The 19,368-nt window shown below is 43.9% G+C and overlaps 1 protein-coding gene across 1 annotated transcript; it reads left to right on the top strand.

Moving 5' to 3' along the window:
• Nucleotides 1-13,073: 13,073 nt before the first annotated feature.
• Nucleotides 13,074-16,942, top strand: TMEM207 (transmembrane protein 207). Its single transcript, XM_072343939.1, has 5 exons — nt 13,074-13,148; nt 14,928-14,965; nt 15,302-15,346; nt 15,776-15,915; nt 16,797-16,942. The coding sequence occupies exons 1-5, from the start codon at nt 13,074-13,076 to the stop codon at nt 16,940-16,942; spliced, it is 444 nt and encodes a 147-aa protein (XP_072200040.1).
• Nucleotides 16,943-19,368: the final 2,426 nt, after the last annotated feature.

Here is a 19,368-nt window from a genome sequence, read left to right on the forward strand (position 1 = left end):
AAAATAGGTCCTGATTTGAAATGTTCCTCAACCTGGCTGTTCGCATGATAAATGACATAATGGAGCCACATTCGTTAGCAGCAGAAGCAAATTCCAAAACAGAATCGGACAATTACTAAACAAACATTCTTTAATTATCTGTTCTTTCCTGGCCAGCTGAATGATGGAGACAGCAGCGATGTGTGGAGCTCATGATTAGGGCTGGTCATTTAGGTAAGAAAAAATATCTGAGTCGAGCATATTTCATCAATCAAAGTGTGGAAGGAGCAGGTTTCAGCTGATGGGGCCAATATTATAGCAGATGTTGATCGCTTCTTCTGGTGTTGACTCCTACTGACTTTCCCTTTTATACACTTAATCTGTCTCCTACATCACTTCATACAGTCTCCTCTGGCTTATTTTCTTCTGTCTCTTATTAATAATTGATTCCCATGCTTTTTGGCATGCACTTGGGCTGCAGCCATTACCAACACCTAGATATAAATCTTTGGTCATGTCACACTATATATCATGTTACATGTCTGAATACTACAATGAGGTGCTTGCAAGCTGGCACGTCCTCAAAAGAATTGCAAGTCTTTAACAGGGCTTCGTTATTCCTTTGGAGCTCATTAGTCCATTATCTGGCAATGTAATAGTCTTGTTCTGAGGCACACCATTATTTCAATTACGGAATGACCATAATTAGGCTATCTGTTCATTAGGACTTCATAGCTTAGTCTACAGATGGAAGCCTGAATAAATCTTAATTAAAAGAAAAACGCTTGTTGTTTAAACATGATCTTAACCTTAAACATTATTTTTCAAGATAAGGGCAAGCACAAGTACTGTTTTTTATACAGCAAGAGTAACTCATATTTAATTACATGCCCAAGCAAAAGAAGCATGCAGAGGAAGAGCATGCAGCGGAATGCTCTTGTAACAAAGCAATGGTATGGCCCCTGCAGGCTGCTGAAACAGCTCCTGCCTGGTGGCAGATGGGGAGAGAGCTTGGTTTTATTAGGCCATTCTGGAAGGCATTTCATTTTTTGGATGAGGAGGCAGTTTCTTTCAATGTAAAGCACAAACTGTCACTAGGGAATGACCTGAAGGGAAGAATCTATAGTTAAGGATGATTGGTTTGAAATATTCAGCATATATTTATGAGCAGGAAGGCACAGCCAACAACTTGACCACAACACAGGGTGAAGTTCAGTCCCTCCTGAAAGCATTTACAACAAATGCTGTGGTTAACTGATCTCCTGGTGAACCCATGTTTGGCCCAGCAGAGTTCTGCAGCTCAGTGCCATGGAGTCTGTGGGAAAGGCATTGCACCAAGCCAGACACATTGCTAGCAATGATCCCAAAGCATCACTATGTGCAGGCAGTGTGACATAGATGGGGAGTCCCACTGGGCTCCTCACCCACAGGGAATGGAGCACTATGGATCCCTAGGGAGCAGCTCTGAATTATTTTCTTCCTGCAGCCAGGTGTGCTGGTGCTTCTGGAAGCAGCTCACTGAGTTCTTTGCATTTCGGTTGTATTTCCAAAGGGCATGTGCTTTTGTTATTGCTAGCAGCATCTGTCATCTCTTCCTGAAACAACCCTCCAGGCGTAAGGTAGATAAATTTTGGTGGCACTATGGATAAAATCAGCTGCTGTGAGTTTCAGTAACAAAACAAGCAACATTCCAGCCCTGCATTCAACACAGGGTTTAATATGCAAGGCACTAACACAGAAGAAATCTGTTGTCCCCTTTCCATTAACCTTTAAGACTAGCCTAGAGAAATGTGGAAGGTCCGTGCTTTCCTCCTCCCATTGCTGAGCTGTGTTACAGTGTCCATGGCTGAACTTTGTGAAGTGCTGAGACAGAGACAGCTCTATTTTGTGTTCCCTGCAAGAAGCTGGGGATTGGGGATACAAGCACTGCTACTTCATCATCATGACCTAATGATGTTTAGTAAATGCAAGTGCTTTGAACTGCTTTATTCCAAAAGCACCGGATGATTGATCAAATTTCCAAGAGCATTAAATGATTGATTCCATCTTCAGTGTTTAAGATCAAAAATGAAGTTGGGGGATGCTGCAGAAGAACATGAAAACAGCAGGAAACATGGACTGAAAGTCACCTCAAATGTTAAGGAGCATCTTATTTTCACCTGCGAAAGAGGAACATCTGATTTTTTAATTTATATCTTTTATCAGGCAGTACCACTGAACTTGTTTTGCTGGTAGAATAGAAGAATTAGTCTGGTCTTCCTGATTCCTATACACTCAGCAGATTATGCAATATCAGATCAAAGCTTTTTGCTTAAAGGTTCATGGGATTTGGTCTGAAGATACAATAGAGAAGTAGAAGTGCTGGGGCAGATGTGGGACCACCTGTGACCACCATGGGGTGAGCAGAGTGATGGCTCGTGCCCACCTGCCCAGCTGTCTTTGCCTGGAAAGGCTGGGAAATGTGTGGCTTCGGAGATGAATCAAACCAGTGGAAGTATTAGTCTTTTTCACCCTTTTGAAACCAAATATTATGGCCTCCATTTCTCCATTTTTTCCCCAAAAAAGTATCTAATTAATAAAAAATAAAATATCAGAAAATTCTGTATTTCCACATAGAAGAGATTGTTTTCAACTGCAATGTTCTACCTCTGAGCAGAATAAATGAGTAAAAAAGAGCTTTTCATAATGCATGTGTGTATGTGTGCATGTCTGTGTACAGATATTATATTGCTTATTTATTAGTTATGTTGCAGAAGCTTATTAAAAACATCTCTTTATGTTTATACTCACCTGGAAAAACTACCGTCTCTCTGCTTTGCTTCATCCAATGGCAGCTTGAATGTCTTTGGGTGACCCCACATGGGGCTTCAGCCCAGTGCCACAGCCTCCATTGTGCGCATTCTTTGAAAGATGATCAAAATTTCTCCATTTCTGGAGTTCGTGATGACTCAATAACCTAGTAAAGATCTCCACTCACCACCCCGTCCCCAAAATACTTCATGAAGTTTTAGTCATCATTTCACTTATCACCAAGTAAATGTCTCCCTTCCCATGATGGAAATTTACTGCGTCGTGGTATGTAGCAGAAGCATCATGATACAAAATGCAATACAGAGACACAAGTAATTATGGTATCCTTGAGTTATCTCAGCCAGGAGTGTGGAAAGCAGTTCAATTTCAAGCCTAATGAGATTAATTTGCATGTCACTTTTATTGAACCTTTTGTGATTCTGCTACTCTCTCCAACCCTCCACTAATAAACAGTGTTATTATATATAACAGGGAGCATTTCCATGTCTCTGAGCACAGTGTGGCTGGAGAGAATAGATTTCAGCTTGATTATTCGAATATTTTCCCATTTGCTGACCAGGCATTAGTGTTCAAACCTGTTTGGTGCTGGTTTCCAATCATGGCTCCTTAGCAACTGAAGCAACGTTAAATTAAGTTGATAAATGATGCTCTGGGAAAAAAAAAAAAAAAAAAAAAAAAAAAAAAAAAAAAAAAAAAAAAAACCAAAGAACTCCAGCAGAGAGATTAATTTGTGATGCCCTTTTAGGAAAGATTTACAGGATGTGATGTGCATTTGCTGTCTGCCAAGAGCAATTCTTCAGCATCTGAATACACAAGCTTTACAGAACTGCTTTCTGATGGAATTAGATCTGCTCTCCCTTCCCACACAGAGCCTACCTTTCCTGGGAGCCTCCTTTCTCTACACACCCAGAGTAAGGGATATGTGCCCCAGCCAGTGCAGGACTGCGGATGCTTTCCCTGGGCTGAGCTTTCCAATCATTTACTTCCTTCAGACTATCCTGACATGTGCCACTGCCCTGCCATAACTCCCAGCTCCATCACCGTGAAGTCGCTAGTAAAAAACTGCTTGTTTTATACCCTCCAGTTGCCTTTTCCTTTTCACTGACTGCTTTACATCTCAGGCAGTCCTTCTGACATGTGTGCTTCATCAGTTTGTGACAGGAATATGGGTCAATGGACGAGCTCTGAATAAACAGCAGGAGCCTAATGTTGGAAATAGGGATTGCTGTGCTGAGCACAGTTCTGGCATCCCTCTTCTCACAATGACCAGAGGAAAGTGAAGGGAGAGAATTCAAGTTATGTTTCTTCTTCATCTCTGTTAATGTGAATCAATTTTATGTATCAACATAGAAAGGCTTTCCAAAAAACAGGCATTTGTTCTGTAAATTCTCCTTTTCCACGAACATGTCCAGCTCCTTTCAGAACTGCGCTTTACTCTTGTCCTCAATGATATCCAGCAGCCTTGTATTTCACAGGGCATTTACACGCTGGCTATAAAATCTTTTGATGAGCTTTAGAAGGTTGGATTAAAGTATTTTACACCAGTGAACTACCTGCCAGTTGGCTGCTGCTACCTTCTAGCTTCATTTCTTCCTGTTGTTTCTATCAAGCAAATTCTTGGCCACAAAATGCTTAACATTTTGCCTTGAGAATGGCAATGATTTTCAAAAGATTATCTTCAGAATGAAATAACAATCCGACAATCTGACATCCACCAAATCAACACATCTGTTCCCATGGGACTGCACAGTCTTGGGTTATGCCATAAGCCTTTCCCCTGGAGCCATAAACATTGGCAATGGAAGCAGCCTTGTCCAACTTAGCCCATCTGTATCCAGTCAAATTCCTCCATCTCTGTGCTGACTTTTCTATCTGCCTGCCCTGACAACACAGTCATGAATGTATTCCCCCTTCTTAACAGGTTTTGTAGCATGACTTATTCCTTCTTTTTCTGCAAGAAATACTCATAGGTTAATGAAAAGGTTATTTGCTCCTGAGAGTCACTCCTCATCTCTCTCAGCAGATCTTTGATCTTAGCTCACCAGTGCCAGTGACTTACATTTTCCAAAACCTCTGTGGTGTGACAGATGTCCTTGGTTTATACGCAGACAAAACCTCTCTTCTAGTTTGAAAGCATTAATTGCTTAACAGTCTGCAAAAGGCATGGGATGCCAAACAAGGATATGAAGCTCAGCTGACCCATTGATTTTAGTGGAGTAGAATTACTTCAGTGCAACTCTCCTACTCTTGGCATTTCTATTTGGTTTTGGTAAATGACACAAAAATACTCCTACACTTCCTGTGATCCCCTAGAGAGCAGTTGTTATGTCATTGTGCAGAAGTTGTCACTCTCTCTCGCTTCAATTTCACCACCAGTGAGCTCTGCGTGTAGTGTTTTAAATGTTGCCCCTGCTTCATGTTGTCCTTAAGCTCTTCTTGCAGACTGCTGCCCTATCACATGCTGACATGATGCTGGAACTTACTGTCCTTCAGGGAAGATGGTCTCCAAGCGAAAACACACTTGGGGCAAGTCTAGGGTTATTGAATCAAGTCTTTAACCTCAAGAGATAACATGTGTTATATTTTATGTAGAAAACAATTTTCCCTGTCAGATGAAGTCTTAGGGCAGAGTGTCCCTTATTTTATATAGCTGTTTGTGCATTACTCTGTCTTGGGATTAATGGTGATGGTGTAATTTAGATTCTGTAAGAACTTGAGGCAGATGGATTTACAGAGTTATCAGTCTAGCCACATACAGGCAGCTTTGCTTTAATTGAATTTAGTGCTGGGGAAAGGAAGAACTCGAAGAAAGGAAATCTTTTTCCTCCTGCCTTGAGAAAAAAAAAGTCCAGCTAAGACAGGAGTAGCACATTTTGCCTTATTACCAGTGCAGGATGGCAGAGTGGCACATGGATACACAGTGGGTACAGGGGAGCATGGCAGGAGGGAGGTTTGCTGTCTATGGTGCCCATCCACATTGCATCTCTGTCTATCAGACCTGTTCTCATGACTCCAGAAACAGATGGCTCATGACTCCAGAAACAGCTGACCAAGCAGAGAAGACAGAAGCCCTACTGCTTCCATAAACTCTGCAAGGTGAGCTTGGCCCTTCTTGGACATCAAGGAAGGGGGAGAGGAAAAGAATTACGTATGGTCCTACAGCGGGGCATACATCTTACCAGACATGGGGAAATTCAACCATGAAATAAACTCAGCTCTGCTATTAGTGGGTCTGTGTTCTTGACAGGTATCCACCCAGAAGGAATTAGCTTAAGGCCATTCTCCCACTTCTGTAGACCACCTAGGACATGTCAGGTACAGTGATGCTGAGACAAAATGAGTGTTCATGGAGCTGTTGGGATCAAATCTCAAGTGGGAAAGAGCCATCACCCAGAGCAAGGCTGGCTCCTCAGCTGTACCCAGCCTGGCAGAAATACCCATCTTGGGCTGCCTTGCTCCAAATCTGTTTTGGCAGGAAATTTGTGAATACATCGCCATGTGCCATTTCAAGCTTAATTTGAATAAGCATCCCATATAATAGTCTTTTATAGCTCTCTTTCTGTGAATTCTAAATTAACGCAGCTCATTAAAATGTTCCAAAGTTTTATGTAAATAACTAATTAGCATTTGAGAAGGAATAGTAAATTCGCAGATGGTTGTGCTCCATTTGGGGCCCACTTTGCCCTCCTTGGCTATGGCCAGTGCAGAGTTGGGTCCTTGGTGTAACATCCTCCATAGCAGGAGATGACACTCAGGTTTTTGCCAGGCGGTCTAAGAAGAAAATGTTCCTCTAGAAAGTCTCTCAGGTATGCAGGAGGTGATGCATGTGTGATTGCTGAGCCTCAAGACTCCTGCAATCCAGACTCAACACTGCCACCAAGTCCCTGGATGCTGTACCCAAGCATCCCAAAGGGTACATAAGCTACATATTTTCTTCATCTCTCATAGGACTGGGTCCAACCAATATTTGTAGACTGCTGGAGGGGCTGAGGGTGAGGTGATGCAGCAGCAGTTTCATATTTCACTTTCCTGGGCATTTCTTCATCCTCTTTGCTAGGAAGATGCTGCTTGGCCAGTAGGAAATTCAATGAGCAGCACCAGAAGTCAGTGAGGAAATCAAGGGATGAGTTGCCAGGTTATGAAGAAAGCCTGTCCATGGCTGGACAGAAGGTAAAACATCCCCACCCCAGTCCTGCCCACGCTGCTTAATCTTACCTAGGGAGCACGAGGTGAGTCCCAGCATCACACCTCATACATCAGCTCATCATGTTCCAAACAGAACACCTGAATTTTTACCTGCAACAAGGGGAAGTTGGAGAGTGGTTTGCTGTAGCTGCATTTCTTGAATTCTTAAACACTGATACAAATCCTCCCCGTTTCTGGGTTTGCAGTTATTTGGTTGCAGCTTGTCCTGATCTGGCTCTGACTGCAAGAAAGGAGGATCTGAAAGCCCTGCTCAGGAGGATTGGGGACAGGCTAAGACCTCCCAGCAACCCTAAATAAGCCCATAAATGACACCTGGCAAAAACTGGAGATGAAGGACATGGCCATGGCCATGGCAATAACCAGTAGGTATCTGGAAAAGATGGGGAAGCATGAGGCTGAAAGGGCAGCAGTTATCCTAATTGGAGGGCACACACACAGCCCCTGCTGCAGGGCGAAGTCCCATACAGAGGGCTTTCCCAGTGACATAGAGCATGTGCCAGCTGCTAATGACCTGCAGCCATAATGTATTTCAGCCTTCATTGCTAAGTGGTTCTGCCTGGAAAATTGACTTGAAAATGTGTTTCAGGATGTGCCAGATATTCTCATGCTAATTTCCCAGCCAAAACCTCCCATGTGGTGTCCAGTGTGATATCAGTAACTCAAAAGAAGTGGAAAATGAAGCCACTATCTGCTTTCAAGCAATTTATTCTCCTTTTGTCTTTTTACTTCCAGCAGCTAAGTAAATTACATGGATTAAAATACAAAAGGCGTTTAATTTTTTAACTGTAATTTCTTCTCTCCTGGCAACAGAGTAACAAAAATAAAGGAAAAAAAAAAAAAAAAAAAAAAAAAAAAAAAAAAAAAAAGAAGAAAAAAAAAAAAGAGTTTAAATGCAAATACCACTTCTAATATTTAAAATACAAATACAATTTCAGCTGATGAAAAGTAAGAGGACCTGTTTGAGCACAAAGGCACAGCAGCGGGCTTTGGGATTCAAGTAGCCTTAATCAGCCTCCATTTCACATCAGAAACCTTGAAGGGAAAATTTCTGCTGGTGATTACTTTGTTTTCATTTCGGGTATACTCCATCTTTTTCTTTATTCAAGCTCCTTTTAGTTTTATCAACTTTATCCCCACTTCTACTTTTATATTACCAAGTCTCAAGTGTTATCCAGCCCTTTGAGTTGATTTCTGACGTACTCTGGGGAAGGAGAGTGAGATGGCAGAAGGGTCTCTCATGTGTTTCTGGCTGAGCTGTAATACACAGAAGTGGCAATGTGCAAAGCTGGTGACAGAGCTGGGAGTTATCTCAGGTCCTAATGTCCAAGATAGGAATAAAAGAAGCTAAACTGCCATTCATTCCTCAACTGCAGTAGATCTTAGAATGTAATTCTGAGTTTTGAAGTCTCCCACCTTCTGTAAAAAAGGAGTTTTAGGATGGATTATAGGAAAAAATTCTTCTCAGAAAGAGTGGTGATGCACTGGCACAGGCTGCCCAGTAAGGTGGGGGAGTCACTGTCCCTGGAGGTGTTCATGAGCCGTGGAGACATGGCACTGAGGGATGTGGTCAGTGGGCATGGTGAGATGGGTTGAAGTTGGACTGGATGTTCTTAGTGCTCCTCTCTAACCTTAACGATTGTATGATTCTACATGAAATAAAACCAAACAACTTCTAGGCTGAGCCCTAATCCTGTTATCTTGACAGCTTTTTGTTTTCAGGGTACAACTGAAGTCTTCAAAACAACTCTCACTGCATGAGGAGAAAAAAGCACTTTCCTCAATTCTTGCACCTTCTTTTTTTGTGTGTGGTGGACAGAGTCAGTATCAGAGTTGTGAGCATACACATGACACATGTTTCAAAGGTGCACTTATAAAGGCTGCTTGCCCCGGTAAATCAGAGCAAGAGTTCCTGCCTAAACTTTTTTATACGTGCCCCATACTTCAGTTGTTGCAGTACCTATTTGTCAGGTGTTCATTATAGGGCTGGAACAGGGGTACCTGGAACAATTTGTAGCTCGCAACCATTTAGTGAACTTTATACTTTGGACAGTTTTCTAGTTTGGACTTTCAATAGAAGTGCAAATTAAGGACCTGAGGACTCCATGGGGGTTTGTCCTTGTCTGAACCATGCACACACCTGTAGGAGAAATCCCTTTTTTGAATAATGAACTTAAAAGCAAATTCCTTTTCCCTTAGCTTTCTGCCAGGCAAAATCCTTCATCGCTCCCCCTTCTGTGCTGGTACACTCGGACACACTGCTGGGCTGCTTTGGACTGCCAGGAACAGCAGCAAGCGACTCAGATGTGAGGGTGACCTGCAGAGCCTTGCTCCTGGGGAGGATGCAACAGAACAACGTTGTCCTTGTTTGCACTCATTTAAATGAGTGCCCAAAGTCTTTCCTTCCCCCTGTGCAGCACGTCCCCCGCACAGGCTCACAAAGGGCCACATTCATCAGCAAGCAGCAATGAGCTATAATCCTTCTGAAAGACATCAAGCTGTGCCAGCTCTACCAGGGTTTGTTGTAAAGAGTTCATCCTGCCTGGCTCACAGAAGCTCAGGGCAGTCTCCGCTGATTCCTCTACATGTTGATCTGGGGTTCTAAGGACCAACTGGGGTGATTTCCATGGAGTGGAAAAGGACTCATCTGATCAAGTCCTGCTGAAATGGTTACATTTGCTTTGGGATCTCAGTGATTTCCATCCCACAGTCCTCCCACAGACAAGATGCTGCACAACCCCACTGCTCTGCATGGGTGAACCCTTCCTGCCCTTCCAGCCTCCATTTATCTGTGGCTGGCTTGCTCCCATTCATCCCCATGGAGGCACTGGCCACCACCTGAAGCAGTTCTCCCTAGCTATGGTTTATCTTTCTCAGTGAGTTTGTAGGGAGCAAGCAGCTCTTCTCAGCTTTCATTCCATGAGAATCAGAACAAAGCTCCTTCAATCCTCTTGTCAAAGGGAGGCAATGTTCATCACCTGGTCTTCCCTGTTACCCTTGGATTAATCTGAATTTAAAAGCTCCAGATCTTCCAAGGACAGAATAGGAGGGATGACTGCAGCCTGGCTGAACCCAGACACCAGGAACACAGCTGGAAAAGCAAAGACCAAGCCAAGCAGCAAAGCTGAGCAGGGAGGGGAAAGCTCCCAGCAGACTTGGGTTGCAGGAAAAACTGATTGTGGTGGTGATGTGAAAACACTGAGACACACAAAAAAAGAAGCCAACGCATGCTTAATTAATTCTTGATGGTTGACTCCAGGCTGCCTTGCCTTTCCTCATCTCCCTTCCATATCACATTTCATTTTTCTGTTTTCTCCATCCTGGCCTGCATCCTTCCTACATTTTGTATTTGTGCCTGATCCACTTCCCTCTGTTCTGCTTCTCTTTTCTTGCTTTCCTTATTAGAAAATTCATGACCCCATTCTGGACCCTAATGGGAGGTTGGTCAGAGTGTGGCAAGGTGCTTGCTTTCTCAGAAGGCATCCCTAGCAGACACCAAATGCTCTGAAGGCTGCTAAGGAAGAGATTTAAATGGGTTTAAACTGCTAGCTGGGCTTATGAGCTCTAAAGGGCTCTGGGAGGACTCCTGTTCATTAATAAATCACCTCCTAACCTCCTCTCAGCAGAATCCAGAGGTCCCCAATTTGTTTCCAGCAAGTTCATCTCAAGCCAAAAATATGAGTGAAAATAATCATGAAACTCAAAGTAATAAGGTAGGCCCCCTCTTATAGGGCACATACATGCAAGAGTGAGCTAAGTTCCTAAAATTCAGTCTGCTAATCTGATCTTGGCCCTTCCAGGTGTGCTCCTCCCCAGATTCCTCCCGTCTCCCACTCCTCCATCCCCTCTCATGGATCTCAGCAAGAGCCAGCCAGTAGAGGCAGTTTCTGAAGAAACTCTAATCATCCTTTAGGTGATCCTGAAGTTGTACATCTTTCTCCATCAAAAGGCACAGGCACTTTAAGCAAAAGAGATAATGGACAGTCATAAATTGCTGTATGCTCCAATAGCCCCCGCTGCTGTCGGGAAGATGGATTTGTCACCTAGCAACCATGTAAGGTGATGAAGAAATAACAGATTTTTAAGCTAATGGCCACAAGTTAACACCTATCAGAAAGCAGTCCCCAAAGTCCACTGATGAGATGAGGTAAATGGCTGAGGAGGAAGGTAATGCCCAACTTTTTGTCAGAAAGTGGATGAGGAGAAAGGAGCAGGGATTATTTTTTCTAAGCATGCATACGTATGGGTGGATAAATGCATACGTATATACATCCTTACTGAGGTAAATAATAAAAAGTCTGGAGAAATCTCTCCTACTGGAGATAGCCCCAGACACAAGGCTACCCAGAAGAAGAGTCTCTTGGTACTGCAAAGCCCCAAAGGCAGCGTCATGGCAGAAAGCAGAGGACATGGCAGGGAGTTGGTAGGAGGGATCACAGCTTCCCACAGGTCTTGGTGCAGAGCTCCTCTCAGCATTGTGTCAGATTTGAAACCTCTTGTTAGAAACCTCTGTATGGGACCAATGAATGTTTTCCTCTAGGCCAGGAATCTGAATAGTGACAGAATTCAGTTCTTCTCCTTTTCTCCTAGAAACAGACCAAGAACTGAAGCTATACATTATTTTTCAGTACTGAGAGCTCATAGTAGTACCTGCCCCTCTAAATACTATGGATGATGCATTGGGTAGCTGTAAATTGGAAGCACTCTGGGTTCTGGCATTGGCACACAGATAGAGGCATCTCGCTGGAGCACAGGAGGGAGCTTCGGGGGAAGCAATCGAGAGAGGAAGAAATCTGAAATTAGTGCACTGATGGATGATCTCTTTGAAGCCTGAAATTGCAAGAGTCACAAGGTTCCCAGCATGGATTTACACATTTTTATACTGTGGAGTCTTTTTCTTTTTAGAAAACAGCTAAGAAATTGGACAAAATTGAAAAGGACTGGACTGAACCAGGGCACCAACACTCTCAGACCATTTATATTGTGTAGCGCATCTACTTAGCAGCATTAAGAGAGGTGCTTTCTCAGAAGGCATCATTTCAGTAGCTTGACTTTAATTAGCAGTGAGCTGAAGTGCATGTTTGAGAAGACCAGGCTTTATGCAAAGCACTAAAAATAAATATCAAACCTGGTTCAAGCACACGTATCAGAGTTGGTTAGACATCTTGACCTCTTTGCTGAGGAAAAACCATGCAGACATATCTCAAAGATCAACTTAGCTCTGTCAATCATTACTGAAGTAATGGCACCACGACATAATGCTTAACTTCTGGAGCGACTGCTAAACATATTCACAGCAACACTCTTTGTGTTAAACCTGGAAGAGCCGTAGCTAATGGTGTGTCTCGGCCACAGGCTGTAAGCTTCAGTGACAACCCATTATTGGCTACCAAACAACCTGGCATCATCCCCGCTTTGTGATTATCAGAGATTCAGTGTTCCATCCCAGTTTTAACTACACGATTTGGGTGTAGCTATCAGTCAGCATGAAATTGGTACTTGCAACAAAATTTGGTATTTCACAAAAACCACTTTAGGTATATCTTTTCCTGATGCGTTGCCTTCTGCAACCAGCCCCAGCATCTGCATTCAGCAGTGGTGGAACTGGTGGAGGTGGATTGGATAGGGGCTGCCTTCATGCTGATGTCAGAGGCACAGTGCACAGAGGCTTGAAGGCAGCATTTCTCTTCCTGCAATGACAGAATTGCAGCTAAAGGCATCATGTAATGAAAGCACATCCACAAAATCTGGTGATTCTTTATTTGCAGAAGGTCCTGCTAAAAACAGCTGTGGGTTAATATGGAACTAAGATTCAGCAACAGGAATTTGTAAACACCTATGGAAATGCCAAAACACCTGCAAGGTGTTGACCTCAAACTAGTGTTCATTTAACTTGTAGCAGCTATTAAGAGTGTGCCCATGCAAACCCTGGGTTTGTTTCCTGGCTAGCGGTAATTTCCAAAGGGTGTGAAGTCTTTGGGTAGTGTGCTCTGTGGCCAAAGGCACAATGTGCAGAGAAGTTTTAAAAGCTCCAAATCACTGCTGCAAACAAAGCTCTTCCTGCATCTCTCCAGTTAGTGATGCAGAGACCCAGAGTTTTGTGTTTTACTTCATGGATCATGGAAGCCGGAGTTCTGTATTTTATCTTCTTCCAGGTAACCAAACCCTTCAGTGCAACCTGCATGATGTTAGGAGTTTTGTTTGGGGGATGATTCAATTTTTATTGAGTTTAATCAGCATCCTTTTCTTTCAACTAATTTCTCTCTTGGTGGGGCGACCTGGTAAATTTGAGGTGGGTTTAATATTCACAATGTTTCCAAGTAAGGAAGAGAAAGCTTGAATACTTTAATCTTTTATTCTCTCTATGGTTACTGAAACAGAAGAGTCCGAGTCTTCAGCAGCAAGAGTGGGTGTTTGGCTGCATTGATGGATTACTGGCCCAGTGAGACGCACTTTGCTGCAGCTCAACTATGCGATGGTAGCTGGGCTGAAGTAGTTTGAAGAATGATAAAGAAAAGCCCAGAGGTTGTCATTCAGCCATGAAGAATACTCAGGGCACACACAATTGCAGCAATCAGCTGTCTGGTTTTGACCTGTTATTCTAATAATCAGCTGAAGTGTAAAAAAAAAAAAATTAGAATATTCTGCACCAGGGTGCATGTGTGACACAGCAAATTAGCTCAGTTTTCAAAGGACACGTCTGGAAGAGTTCGTTTTGAAGCTTCTGTCTTTTTCCCTGTTCCTCGTTCAGGTTTCAGCCGCTCGTGAAATTCCATAGATAATGAGAGACTCATTATACCTACAGACCACTGGTGTAACGAGGGGCTGATTGTGCCCCCATTACACCGAAAGGCAATGTGCACAGGATTAAACAGGCTATAGGGATCTGTGATTTCTTTCTCTTTACAGAGACACAGTAAGTCCTGTTAATTAGAGACGTAACATGAGACCTCTCAAATACACATACTTGGTACAAATTTCTAAACCTCAGCAGAGCTTTCTAGCTTCACTCCAAGTCAGAAACCTCTGCATCCTTCAGGCTTACAAAGAAGAGAATCCAAGTAACATAATGCTTTATGAATTATGTTAATGCATTTTTCCAAGAAATACATCTCAACTCTTCCATCTTGTTTATTGTTTCCCAGTGTTGTTGCAATTCTATACCTGATCTGAAGGGTTTTTTTGGTAGCAAAGCTTGAAGTGTTGTAGCATATCTAATGCAAACTGTCCAAAGATTGTACTGAATTGTATTTAATCTTGCTGATGAACAGGTCCGGTTACTTTTTGCCTAGACAATCTGACACTGAAGCTGAGGTCAACAAGGCTTGCAAAAGTAAACTTGCTTGAACAGAGAGTAGAAAATACACCCAAAGAATAAGTTTCGGGTTCACATATTTGCAATTGTGAATACACCTGAAACCTGACTCTGAGAATGATGCTACTATCCAGAAATAGAAAAAATGCAAGGCAGAGCACACATCCAGTCACAACGGCCCCAGTTTACAGCTACATTCACAATTAGCCACTGGAAAATAGCTGCAAACCAGCAATTAGGCACAGGAAATTCTTCAGCTGACATTTCTGCAGAATGGAGCCCAGCTCTGTAAGCAGATCTCTGATACTGCTCCTCTCACGGCTCTCAGCCTTCCCTTTTCACATAAAAGGAAATGCGTTCCCCTTGGTCTAGCTTTCATCTTCAAACTATTGAATTTATCGAGCTGTTGGGGAGATTACCAACTGATTTCAATACAGGCTCAGAGCACAGACACACGGGGATGGGAGCAGGGAGAGGAGCGATTTCACCCATGCAGGTGAACTTCTATTGCTCTTCCCTCCAACCTCCTGCTCCAAGACAAGATTGGTCATTACATTGATTTCAAACAGAACAACAAAAAGTATGATTTGCCCTCTCTGATTTCCATGTATGTTTTCAGCCAGCAGGCTCCAAGTCCAACTGTGAGCCTGGCGAGAGGTGAGTGTGGCTCTCTGCCTCCCACCCACTCCCATTGCAGGCTTACAGCAATGGCTTTCCTTCCCAAAGTGGAAAAGAAAGACAGCAACTCTTTTTACCCCTGCCTTTTCAGCAAAAACACGGGTGGTGGGTGCTGGTGTTGAATGGCAAATCAGTCGCATGCTGCTTTGTATATAATCATCCCATCTAAGCTTCTGATCACGCTCCCTCAATGGAGGAAAAGTTCTCAATCATGCACTTACCAGCAATGCTTTTCTTCATGCTGATAGACAAGCACTGGAGCCTGTCTGATCTGTACACACTGGACTGAATCTTCCTTTTATTTTCCCTTGTTAGGTGCGTCAGGCAGAACGATGAAAACTTTAGCAGCTGGTACGTGTGGTAAGTTTCAGATCTGTTCCAGAGAGAAAGCTGGCAAATAATTTTACGTGATGGATATATGGAGAGAAAGGCATTAAGAGAGACAGATAGCTGGAGAGCATTGCTCCTGGGTTGTCCCTGTATTCTGTCTTTACTGACTAATGGGAGTCATTAATCCATGGCTTCACTGTACACTGACAACAGAGATGGGCAAACCTGATGAATGATATCTGGGAGAAATGCTTGAATTCCAGACAGCACTCATCACTAAGAGATGTTGGTTTCCTGGGACTTTGATCATGTCCAGCACACTGATGGAGAAAATGCAACATTTAACAGCTATTTGCAAAATACATTAATGAATATGTTAATTTGAAGACACGCAGCCATCTGCTGGTGCTGCCCACAGATGGTGATGGCACTGTTCCTCCCCTACTGCCTCTGTCTCAGGTTCCTAACACTGTTTCTCCTGGCCCTGCTCCTGTCCTGTGGGATCTGCTGCTGCCTGCAGTTCTGGCTGAAGCGGCGGAGCAGCCTCCAACCACGCACTCTGGCCATCTTTGCACTCAGCAGCTCGGATGCTTTCTGTGGTTAGTCCTACTTCCTGCTTACTACAAGACCCTGCTGGTCCCCCGCCTGCTGGTTCCATCCAAAAGCCAGCACAAGGTGGACAGCTGTGAGTGGCAGCCGGGCTGCATCTGGGTGAACAGTGCAGTGACCAAGCTGGACACCCTGGGCTGATGATTGGACCATAGATTAAGGGCTTAAGTGAGCTACATCCACATCTTTTTCTCCATCCAAAACTTCAGCTGAACTCAGCGCTGTCCCTGTATGTCTATATGTCCCAAAGATGCCAAGCTGGGGCTTGGCCATCCTGACACTAGAAGGATGAGGGACCTTGTCCTTGGCACCCAGCAACCCTTCCCAATATGTGACTTGAATTTCTCACCTTCCTGGTCAACATAAGCCACCCCAGCAAGTATCTCAATGGGCTGATAGATATCTGTCAGGAAAGTGTCTTGGTGGATGCTGCTTATTGCAGTAATCACCCTCACATTCCCCCAGAAACATCCTGAAGGGGAAGTATGGGGAAGGGGCTATAAGGACTTAATGTAATGCCCAGAGCTGACCTGGAGTACTGCCAGCAGGCTGGGCCAGGCACCAGCCACTCCAAGAGGAATAAAGCTCATTCTGTGATTAAGCTAAGCCCTTCCCAGAGGAAGAACTGCCAGCTTTTTGGGTGGTCATGAGAAACATCTCCGCAGGGAGGATCCACCCAAACCCACCCAGATTCCTCAGTTCTCACTTCTTGCATCTGGAGTTTGTGGTGAGAGGCTTTGTGATTCACAAATTACACCCATGCCTTTCTTGTTTCCGAGTTGTTTGACAGCTTGTCCCCAGCTCACCCCTCTTCCCCTGGATCTTGTCCTTCTCTGCCTGCTCTACATTTACTGCTTTGTTTTCTCCCCAGCAAGCGAAGCCCCTTACTGCCCATTCTCCAGATCTCCAAGCACCTGCATGAATGTGGAGAGGTCCTCTCCTGCCCTGCAGCTCAGCCCTGGGGGGACTGAATTGCCTCCATCTTATGAGGACATAATGAAGGAAAATAAACTCTAGACACCACATGTTGTCTTTCTGCAGTTTGTAGAATCTTAGAATCATAGAATATCCCAACTGGGATGGGACCCATGAGGATCATTGTGCCCAACTTCTTGTGCCACTTGGTTCATCAGAGAACTTCCATCGTGTTACGGTATTGAGAAAAAATCAGCCAAGAGCCCAAAATGCAGCACATATCTCACGTGAGCCTAAAAGGGGAGACCAAACGCAACACAATAAATGCCAGCAGCGTGTGTTGAATCTGTCACAGGGGCTCACTCTGACATTTTGATAGGGCTCTTGAATTTTGAGAAGCTCACTGAAAGATCTGTGTTTTTGGCTCAGCCAGCAGATTTCTCTCTCGAGCTGGTGCAGCCCCGTGTGTTTTAGGAATGAATGTTGATAAATGACTCGATAGTTACTTCTCAAACTTCAGCTGCCTCCTTCATTCGGCGCAGTGCCAGCAAACACCCTCTGGCAAAGTCATGTTGTTCTAATACATTGTAATGCAATCATGCCACTCTGTGATGAAGAATCGTTTGCCACATTTAAAATATTTAGCACAGCATATCAGATTCATCTAGCGCAGAAGGCAGCAAATTTATAGCCAGGAGAAGGAAAGCAAAGGATGGGAGTTATAGTGGAAATCTTGGCAGCTGTGAAACAAACAAGAAAAGTGAATTTGCTCACTTGAGCCATTCTTAATTTAATGATGACTAACCCCCATTCACAGTTCTTACCCTATTGTACTTAAAGGCCTTGTATGGCTCAGGACCCACACAGTACCCACACAGTTACTCCCCATGGAGAGGAGTTATGGGGTCAGGGATTTGATGGTCTGTAACAGGTATTTATTAGGATAAAAACTGTTATTTTCTCTGAGGTGACCACTGTAGACAGGATAGGGAGAGAACTCAAGAAGCTCTTCAAAATGCCTTATTCCCAGGCAGGATCAGCAATACCTAAGCCATTTCTAGGAGTCATAACCTGCCTAGTCCTCAAATTATGGAGAATTTCCCCTTTAGCAGGATTCCAAATGAAAACAAAGATTTCCTTAATTTTCCACTAAGGCTGGGGTCAGTGGGACCTGTTTTCTTCTTCTTTGTCAGTGGGGGCTGTATTCAGAGCCCTGTACTTCAGAAGCCAAAGGGAAATGCTAAACTTAACATGTGCCCAGGGAAATGCAAGCGTAGTGGGCACGTGGGTTCATTTTAGGTACCACAAAAGATGAATCGAAGCCCACAGCCTACCTCCTAGAGCAGCTCCCCAGCCTTAGGGTGGGAGTAGTACCCACTACCCTGCTCAGGGAGGAAAATGGGAAGATAAATCCACCTAAGACTATGAAGTGCTTGCATATTCTCCTAATGAGGCTATATAAGTACCTTAGGTAGATAAAGAATAATAGCATATTTTGAGAGACAAATTCTCTGCCAGCACCGCTACAAATTATCTCCATAAAATCTTATTTTAGAAGCAGCTTTAATGTTTGACTCCCGTGTGAGAGGAAATAAATGTTACTGTAGCAAAATGAATGCTTGTGCCAACGGGCTGAAATATTACAGGGTTTATTAATAAGGAAAATTAGCAAGCAGGGAGTCAGCCAGCAGAGAAGTTGAGCAGTCCCTGAGTGTCCTTTCCCTTGCTGAACTGCAGGTGATTAGCACCTCTCACAATCAGACCTTTTATATACATAACTGCTCCGACCACACATCCCCTTCAATTTATGCCCTGAAGCATGAGATTTGATTATGTTTGTCACTTCAGCTTGCACAGCCTGCTAGTGGGTATTAAATCAGCTGCCGCTTCCTTCTAACCTCCACCAGCATTTGCTGCAGTGACCCTTTGGTGGAAGTGCGCTCCACTGGCTGTTTGCATTATGCACTGCATAAAACACCGCCCTCCTCTGCTTGTTAATTGCTCACCCCTAAATACACTACCACCCCCTAATTTCACTGAATGTCACCTTCTAATCAGGTGACCAGAGCGGCTAACAAGTAAGGAGAGCTCTGTTCAGTGCTTCCATCACTCTGAATCGCTCTTTCACAAATTCTAGCAAGCTGAGTTCGTTTCCAAGGAGGCAAATCCTTCCCCAACCACCCAACAGAGGGCAAGCGAGACTTTCAGCAGTGCTCCGAGGCGGCTGCAGCTCTTGCAGGAGTTTTGCTGGCAGGAGGTCGGTGATCCTGTGCTGCTAGTGTGTATTCTGCTTTGTGTCTGGGGTGATTTCATCAGGCAAAAAGGAAACGAAAGGACTCAATTAAAACTGTGACGAGTGGTTTCCAGTAAAGCGAGGTTGTCACCAAGTCACTTCTGCAATACAACGGGAGCCCTGGGCAGCTCCCAAGCCTGCTAAGGACTGGGAGCTGTGTGTTAAAAGGGTTCACGTGGGATTGTTTAGGGGTGAGCTGGTGTATATATATATTTTTTTTTAATAAGTCAACCTT

The sequence above is a fragment of the Excalfactoria chinensis genome, chromosome 9, assembly GCF_039878825.1.
Source record: "Excalfactoria chinensis isolate bCotChi1 chromosome 9, bCotChi1.hap2, whole genome shotgun sequence".
Taxonomy (NCBI): Eukaryota; Metazoa; Chordata; class Aves; order Galliformes; family Phasianidae; genus Excalfactoria; species Excalfactoria chinensis.

Coding starts and splice junctions, on each gene's coding strand:
- TMEM207 (XM_072343939.1), top strand. CDS start 13,074: ATGCAGAGACCCAGAGTTTTGTGTTTTACTTCATGGATCATGGAAGCC. Junction 14,966..15,301: donor AACTGTGAGCCTGGCGAGAG/GTGAGTGTGGCT, acceptor TTCCCTTGTTAG/GTGCGTCAGGCAGAACGATG. Junction 15,347..15,775: donor TTTAGCAGCTGGTACGTGTG/GTAAGTTTCAGA, acceptor CCTCTGTCTCAG/GTTCCTAACACTGTTTCTCC.